This window comes from Ictalurus punctatus, chromosome 10, assembly GCF_001660625.3.
Source record: "Ictalurus punctatus breed USDA103 chromosome 10, Coco_2.0, whole genome shotgun sequence".
NCBI classification, from domain to species: Eukaryota; Metazoa; Chordata; class Actinopteri; order Siluriformes; family Ictaluridae; genus Ictalurus; species Ictalurus punctatus.
Genome location: NC_030425.2, coordinates 9,406,987 through 9,416,063, shown reverse-complemented (window position 1 = coordinate 9,416,063; position 9,077 = coordinate 9,406,987). Strand labels below are relative to the sequence as shown.

At 37.0% G+C, this 9,077-nt stretch overlaps 1 protein-coding gene across 1 annotated transcript; it reads left to right on the top strand.

The window, feature by feature from the left end:
- The first annotated feature begins 1,008 nt into the window (after positions 1-1,008).
- Positions 1,009-4,849, top strand: ifi30b (IFI30 lysosomal thiol reductase b). The gene is made up of 7 exons (XM_017477475.3): positions 1,009-1,217; positions 1,845-2,033; positions 3,240-3,308; positions 3,386-3,475; positions 3,581-3,733; positions 3,964-4,032; positions 4,138-4,849. Exons 1-7 carry the CDS (start codon positions 1,068-1,070, stop codon positions 4,207-4,209), a joined length of 792 nt encoding a protein of 263 aa, XP_017332964.1. The 5' UTR covers positions 1,009-1,067; the 3' UTR covers positions 4,210-4,849.
- Positions 4,850-9,077: the final 4,228 nt, after the last annotated feature.

Here is a 9,077-nt window from a genome sequence, read left to right as displayed (position 1 = left end):
AATTAGTGGACAACCCGCTCTACCACCTGAGCCACAGCCACCCAACGTATAGTATACATATCATCAAAACACCAACTGCAGGAATATATTAAAAAGAATGGTGTTCGTTCCTCCAGTACAGATCCAGAGATCTGAAGCTGCTGCGACAGCTTGTGGTTGCCCAACACCTCACCGAGACATCTTATGGGATTTTTCCCCTTAATTTGTCGCCTGTTTGTGTGTGAGTATATAGTGTTTACCTGAGAATATAAAATGAAAACTGAGAATATAAAATGAGAAAATAATGAATATAAACGAAAATAAATTAATAAAATTTGTATTTCAATGTTTCATTTAATATTCTCAGGGATTTCAGGTGTTGATTGGCTGGACAGTCGAAGATTGGAAAAACATTGCTTGATCTTGCTTCAATCTTCAACTGTTCAGTTTGGGTGAGCCTGTACCTGCTGTAGCCTCATATTCCTGTTCTTAGCTGAAAGAAGTGGAACCCGACGTGCGTTTCTGCTGTTGTAGCCCATCTGCCTCAAGCGCTGACGTTTCGAGGTCTGAGATGCTTTTTTGCTCACCACGGTTGTAAAGTGTGGTTATTTGAGTTACCAAAGCCTTCCTGTTAGCTTGAACCAGTCTGGCCATTCTCCTCTGCTCTTTTCATCAACAAGGCAGTTCGGCCTGCAGAACTGCAGCGTACTAGGTGTATTTTTTCCCCCCACACTCTTCTGTGTAAACTCTAGAGACTATTGTGCATGAAAATACCAGGAGATCGGTAGAATCTGAAATGCTCAAACAAGCGTGGTAACCCCCCCCCCCCCCCCCCCCCCAAAAAAAGAAAATTTGCAACATAATGTCCATTTCTAAATCAGATTATGAGAACCAAAAAGGAATTCCTGTTGGTTTCTGGGTTTGTTTTCTGATGCCCAGTGCTTATGTTTCTTTGTCATTTTCACTGTGATGTTGTCTTGCTCAGCTGTGGCTCTCTACAGACTTTCATCAAAGGGAGGAGTTCCAAAGCACAACATTCACCAAAGTCATGCGTGTTCATCACAAGACATAGTCTAGAGAACTTCTGAATGCACCCAGAAACAAAGATGAACTGGTTATCGATCTATGCATTTCTTTTTTTCTTCTTTATTTTTGAGAAATGTCAGACTGACTCCCATTCCTGTGGGTATCCCCCATCCCTATGGTGTAGCAGTTTGGAAATCGCAGTGGAATGTGGGGTAAGTTATAAACTATTCAATATTTCTCAGTGTGTCCATATCAGATTTTAACTGTATTTACTACAGCTATAAAACTCTACCATATTAAATAACCTGTATTCTTACAGGAGATGGAAATGGAGATGTTTATTTATAATAATATTCCATAGGCATCTTACACTGATCGTACACTGCCATATAAGAGTACAACGTCTGCTCCCAGCTCCTTTTCAAAAAACCCCTTTGTGCTTGTAAATTAGTGTCATACTTTTGAAATGAAAAACAAGCAGCTTCTAATTTCACAGAAGCATGTGCTGACCTCTAAATCAGCAAGAACTCAGAGCATATGCACATCAGTTGTAAATTCTAACCCTTATAAAGGTTTGAACCAAACTGTGTGTAAAGAGGGAGGCAGTAATTCCACAAATCCTCAGTATATCCTGGCAAACATTATAATACCAGGATCAGTTTTCAGACTAAATGAGGTTAAGCAAACATTGTATACACTTCTACACAATCAATATTGCCTACATACACCTGGTTAATAAAGAAATCTAAATTGTAAATTCCAGCAGGCCATGAGAGTTATGCAGCTAAACTTCACTATGTTCTTAATGTGTCACACTTACTGTGTTTACTGGTTTAAAGGTTCTGAAACAGTGTATGGAGCTAAATGCCACCAGGCCTGTTCCATCTTCCCCTCCTGTAGAGGTATCTGTGTACTATGAAAGCTTCTGTCCAGGTTGTAGAACTTTCCTGACCGGTCAACTTTTCCCTACCTGGACAATGCTCGGAGATATCATGAGGGTACATCTAGTGCCCTATGGCAATGCAAAGGTATAATAGAATACATAATCTTCTAAAGGTGTTTCTTTAAACTAACTTTATGAAATGTTTTACTTAAAAAATGTAGCTAAACTGTTTGTTGTTTTGATTTTTTAATGTTGAAATGTCAGGATGTCAGACGTCATGTGACGTCATCACCACGCACATTCAGCCAAAACCCTCTTCAGTTCATGTGCCTAGAATTTGAGTACAGTTTAAAGGTCTCATTTATCAACAAACATCACTGTGAAAGACAACAATTTCATGCAATCGCAATTTCACCAATTCAAGTAGTTTTCTGCAAAAAAGCACAAAAAAGCCACAGCAAAATCAATCATTTTTTGCCACAACAATCACAAAAAAAAACTCTGTGAAATTCTGTATTATTGTATTATGGTATAAACAAGAAAGAATCCTCACTGGACACAGGCTGGCCTGGGCACATTCTCATCTGCAAGGGCAGATTGATTGGTTAATAATATTCTGCAGCACCAATACCTTACACAGAAATATTTGAACTCTCCAGCTTCTGGCTGTTTCTGATGAAAAAAAATAAAATAAAAACAAAACGTGTTTTGTTTCCTACAAAACACAAGGTCATGATGCAAAATACAGACTTGATGTCTAGTGTTTCACACCATGATGAGAACTTTCCATTTGCTTTCAAACAACCAGATCACAGAGTCTGTCTGGCCTATGGTGAATATTGCAATTTTTTGGGGTCACTCTCAGGGGCCAGACACGTCATTTCAAAATTTGTGGTTTGCTGTACCACAGTGACCTGTTAATTTGGAAGCACAGGTCGAGTCTGAAGCGAAGCTCCACGGATGACCAATCAGAATGATTAATAGGGCGAACTGTAGTTTGTTCAGTCGGAACTAGGCTAATATAGCCTACAGGACTGGCTACAATGGGTGTATAAGCTTTTAGGGCAGAGCATGTGCATCTGGCAGACTTCCCAGAGCTGGTATGCCTACCTGAAAATGTTGCAGCCTTAGCCACACAACTTTCACTTAATTTTCACTTTTTATGTTTTTTTTCACTTATTCTTGTTTTTTTTTTCTTTTTCTTTTTTTTTGCCTTTCAACAATTTATCATTCAATATCTTAAAATCGCATAATTATCACGTAGAAAATTCTATAGAACCGTATAATTCCCAGGTCTTGCTGTATTATGCTCCTTTTGTTTCTTAATGCCTGTTGAATTGTTTGATTTTAGGAATTTCCTGAACAGAATTTGTTTTCATGCCAGCACGGCAAGCTGGAATGCCAAGCTAACATGATTGAGGTAATCAGGCAACAAGTTTTCATTAGATAACAATTGCATGTCATGACATTAAGATGCTTATCATCTTGTCAAAACAGGCTTGCATTCTGAATGTCACTGGCCATGCAGCGTTTCCAGTTATTTACTGCATGGAGTCTTCATCAGATGTGATAAATGCAGCTCAGCCTGTGGGTTAAAAAATTATTTCATTATATGTCATTCATTATGCATAATAACATACAAAGCAGCTCAAAAATGATGCATCAACCTAAATGGCTGTAATTTTTCTCTAGTGTCTGCAGTTGTATGCCCCATCTGTGGAATGGGGGACTGTAGAATCGTGTATGAGAGGAGGTCTCGGACATCGTCTCATGCATGAGAACGCCCTGAAGACTCAAGCTCTCAGACCACAACACACCCATGTCCCTTGGGTCACATTCAATGGGGTAAGAGATATAAAACATGATGGAAAACTATTGATTTAACTGATGCCATTTGAATAGTACACCACAATATGGCATCATTCATGCATTTACTATGTATTTACAGTATATGTATAACAAATCATAATAACCAGGTAGACCAATTTTATTTAAATTTTTTCAAAAAAAAGAAAGAAAGAAAGAAAGAAAGAAAAAATCCGTAACCATTGACTTATTTAAAAAAAACATTTCAGTTATACAGGGATGACTGGGAAGATAAGGCAATGTCTACTCTCTTTAACCTCATCTGCAAGTTGTATAAAGTAAGTCAAAAAATTTCTTGCTTCATATGCAATGGGAAATAATGTGGAAATTTAAATGGAGTCGTCATTGACTTTTTTTTTTTTTAATTCTTTTTCTGCTTAAAGGGAATCAAGCCACCTACCTGCACTGGAGCTCCGACGAAACTGGATCAAAGCTTTTGTTACAGCTTTTTTTAATGTGTACCAATGCAGTTGGTTACTCCTTCTAAGCCTAGATAAAGGAAACCTAGGTTAATCTTTACATGTATGATATGAGTTATGTGCTTCTTAAAAAATGTTTACTTCATATTAGAAGTGTTATAGCTTAAAATAACTTAACACAACACTTCCTATTACTTTCTGTTCCATCACAATATTTTACTGAAACATAACTTAGTATAAATGCAACTAATATCCGCATAAGCACAATACATTAAAAAGGAGTGAACTCTATAGAGGCCTGGTTTTGCTTCATAGAAATAATTCTATACTAAACCAATTACGCAAGTCCTGTTATAGAGAAGATTATAATAATTATAACAAATATAATTACAGTAATCAAAAGCTTACTTATAATTATTTATGAAAAAAATGATATGTATACAGAACAAAATGCACTGTTTTTATGCCACTCTTTATATTGAAACCAATCGTCATACAAATGTGACCCCTTCAAGTGAATACTTTTATTAGCTGAAATGTTCGTAGATTGTTGTTAGACTGGACCATTACAGTTTATATTTCAGTCACACAAATGTTAACTCTTAAAAATGCATCAGGCAGGATTTGTCAAAATTGGTCAAGCTCATCTCTCTAAAGATTAAATAGGCAAGTAAGATTTGAATGGTGTTTTTATTTCTTGAACCTGCCCCCCATTCCTGACCATAAAGCTCCAAATCCAGAACCTATGGTGCCTCAAGTAGAGTTAGCATTAGCAATGACATAATTTTCAAGCACACTCTGCCATTTAACTGCTTGAAAGCCAAATTTAACTGCAAAATTCAGCTCTTACTGATTCATGAGAATGGTCACGAGTGGCTTCACTGTCCAGATTTTCTTTGTAATGAGCACTTATGAGCTTGTAGTTACACACTAGGCAATTCAACTGCATGAAAGCTAATTTGGCTCATATTTTATGAGAATGGTCAAGAGTGCTCTGGGGTGAAGGGGCATTGGGGAGTGTTGCTTTCCAGTTCACTGGTACTACTTTTTACCAAGATGGGTGCTGTGAAGTATTAAATTGTTTGGGCACAGCCAATTGCTGGGAGCAAATTAATCAAATACGTTTCTGTTGACCATTTCTCATGAAAAATTCAGTATTCAGAGTCCACCATTTTTTTGACAGATGTGTTGCACAATGTTAGTCTGTATGTATATATTAACCTGTATGTGCTACTGAGACTGGGAAAATGGTGACAAATAATGCCAAAAAAATTTCTAGCAGAAAAATTAGTAACGGAATCTGGCCATCAATTAAAACAAGAAGATAACAACTTGTAGATAAACCAGGAATGGTGGAGTCCCCCCCATATTTGACTCATCATCCTGTGGGCAGGACCAAACCATCAGACTGGCTGTACCCTGCACTAATACTTAATTCTAGACTAGTATGCAAATACGTTTGTACACTACACACTACATACTCAATCTAGTTATTGTACTGTTTTAGGATGGTATCATCTCAAATCAAACACTAAAGTGTGCCAAATGTGCCAAATGTAAATTATATGTGGTTCCTCATATTAGTGTACTGCTTACACTGTAACATTCATTCATTTATATTCTGTAATCGCTTTAACCTTGATCAGGGTTGTGCTGAATCTGGAGCCTATTGTCACGATTGGAAGTTGAGATGGATGCAAGTGCAGAATTTCAACAATTTAATAAAGAACAAAACAACTACAAAAAGACACTATGACATAGAGGCAAAACACTGTGGCAAAGACTAAACATAAACCAAAGAACAAAACACAGCAACAGAGAAAAAGGTCATGAAAGACAAACGTAAGACAAGGAATGCAATGCAAACAGTGGCTATATATATGAGTGCTCGTTAACAGAAACGTGATTCAGGTGTAGGTGGTCATGTGACTAAGATGCAGTGGCTGCTAGGAACTGTAGTTCAGAGTTCCTTCTCTGATACATGACACCTATCCCATTTCAAATTTTCCATGCATCATTGTGATGCCCAGAGTGATGCAAGCCAGCAGGTTAATAAACATCACAAGTCTCAGCTGACCCTCATCTTAATTGTCAGTGAGAGTAGCTGGTTCCAATCAGTTTCTTTCTACAGTGTCCTTCCACCAGATGCTGATGTAACTTTTGGCCAGTAGCAAAGCAGAGCACAATAGGTTAAAGACTCAGAAATTGTGTAATATACGTTACAGTCAACAGTTTGTGGACGCCTGACCAACACACACAATCTTGAATATCTCATTCTAAAACCATGGATATCAATATGGAGTTGCTCCCATCTTTGCTGCTATAAAAGCCTCCACTCTTCAAAGAAGGCTTGCAAATAGATTTTGGAACAGGTCTGTGGAGATTTGTGCACATTCAGACATAAGAGCTTTAGTGAGGTCAGGTGATGTTGGATCAGAAAGCCTGGCATGCAGTGTGTGTTCTTCAACACACACTGCAAAACGTGCAGTGTGCAGTGGCAAACCATGTCTTCATGGACCTCGCTTTGTGCTCAGGTGCATTGTCATGTTAAAACAGGTTTGATCCTCTTAGTTCCAGGGAAGGGAAAACTTAAAGTGAAAGCATACAAAGACATTCTAGACAATTGTGCATTTCCAAGTTTGTGGAAATGGTGTTGGAGAAAATGCACATATGGAAATCGTGGTCAGATGTTCACAAACCTTTGGCCATATAGTGCATGTAGGCTACACATATGCATACTTGTTGTTTTTACAAGCAAATAGGGGAAAATTGCTTCTCAGGGATTGGTCTTGATGTGTAATAATAATGTTACAAGAGCAACACAAAAAAAGTTAACTCAACATTTTAAGAATTTTGTGGACCAAGGAAGAGGGAATATTGAACAGCCATTCACACTATGCGGAAGGCTGTAGTTCACACAGACGTACAGCTTTCTAAAACACTCCAGAAACAATTTAACTAACATTTTATTACACACAAACACATTTATGAAGTTTGAAAGGTTTTGAAGAAAGACCTATTAAACATGAGTGTAATATAATATATAATAGTTTTTTTGTGTTGTTGTTGTTTTCCCCCCAAACTACTACTTAGTTTATACTATGGTGATACTAACTCTGTCACAAACCTGTTTCCTGGACCCTACTTTCATACTAGCAAGCGAGGCAAGTGTTCATTTTCTATGTACATGCATGAAACAGTGCCATCATTTTAGCGACAGCGTGAGAAGCGACAGTTGGATTGAGTTTTTCTAAATGCTATGCAAAATGTGTATTCAAATGTGGTCTGACATTGCTTCATTTCTCCTCTCACTACCTTAGCTCCTATCTGGGAATAGTTCCCATGTACTGTCTAATGAAGATGTATGTAAGATGTATGTATTTTAATCCTGTCATATATAACCTCATCATTAAATGAGACATTATGAAGAAAATTTCAGCGTTAAAGTTACCTCTGTTGAGTGTACGTCGCTAACACAGTTAGCTTACTTTGCTAATCTATGAAGCTTAGTGCGTAACGTAAATTATACAACCAATTTTCACGAATTTATTAGTGCATTATTTAATTGAAAGTGCTCTTCAAATCAAAGTGCTAATCAAAGTGCTCTTCAAATCAAAATAGGTGTTTCAGAGCTCTTTTTTTTATCTGTCTCTGAGGATTTAGGATACCAATACAACAGTATACAGTAAAAGACAATAGTTTGGGAGATATTCACATTAGTTTTATAGTTTTACGACTCATCCTGTACCTGTGTTTGTCTTAATTAAATGCTCCATGAAAACCTTTGAAAGACATTTATTTTAAAATCCTGATGACTGAAAACTGGTTCCCTTTCTGCAAAATGAGCCATTCAGTCATGAAAAATCAAAGCTTTTTTTTTGTTGGGGTAGAATATTTCTGCCTAAGAAAACCGTGTTTGGTTACACTGAATATCTTTAATTATCACACAGACATTACCTTCATATTGTTTTTACCCATAAAAAAAAAACTTTTAAAAGACATTTATTTTGAAATCCTGATCAAAGTTCAAAGAAGACTGCCTTTTGAGTTTGCAATATGAACCGTTCATTAACAAGTGTCAAGACATGTCGCCGTGTTTGTTAATACATAGTTCCTGTTTGTTTTAGTGGTTTAAGTTATTTGGACAGGTGTAGAGTTTTGATGTTTTAATCTTTTATTGTAAATGATTTTTACACTCCTCTTTTAACACAACAGGCTGACCTCAAAGTAAAGGTTTACTCGTGCAGATATCTTTCTATTGGAAGCTGCTTTTTTCAGGGAAATATCTGATGGTGACTAACATTATTAGTAATGGAGGCATGCTTGCTCTTGGTGACTGCATTCAGCAGACCAGAGAGAAGAGACGGACACTGACTAAGACCCATGATTGGCCGCGCAGAGTTATGAAAAATTTCCATATTCATTTATTCATTGTGACCATTTCCATATCGTACTACAAATTGTATGAAGAAGGAACATTTCCTGAAGACACTTAGAAGAAAATAAATATGATAGAATAGAGGGTTTTTTCAGAATAGAACATAATATATTATCATTTGTTTCTTACAGAAAGAAGTCGTCTTTGGTCACGGCACCACAAACTAACATTTTACGGGTTTATAAAACCTAATATCTTCTGTCAACAATAGAACAATAGAAATCAGTGATTGGTCGACTGGAACAATAGTAATCAGTGACTGGTTGACTGGAACAATAATAATCAGTGACTGGTCGACTGGAACAATAGTAATCAGTGATTGGTCGACTGGAACAATAATAATCAGTGACTGGTCGACTGGAACAATAGTAATCAGTGATTGGTCGACTGGAACAACAGTAATCAGTGACTGGTTGACTGGAACAATAGTAATCAGTGACTGGTTGACTGGAACAATAATAATCAG

Coding starts and splice junctions, on each gene's coding strand:
- ifi30b (XM_017477475.3), top strand. CDS start 1,068: ATGCACCCAGAAACAAAGATGAACTGGTTATCGATCTATGCATTTCTT. Junction 2,034..3,239: donor TGCCCTATGGCAATGCAAAG/GTATAATAGAAT, acceptor GTTTGATTTTAG/GAATTTCCTGAACAGAATTT. Junction 3,309..3,385: donor GCCAAGCTAACATGATTGAG/GTAATCAGGCAA, acceptor TTGTCAAAACAG/GCTTGCATTCTGAATGTCAC.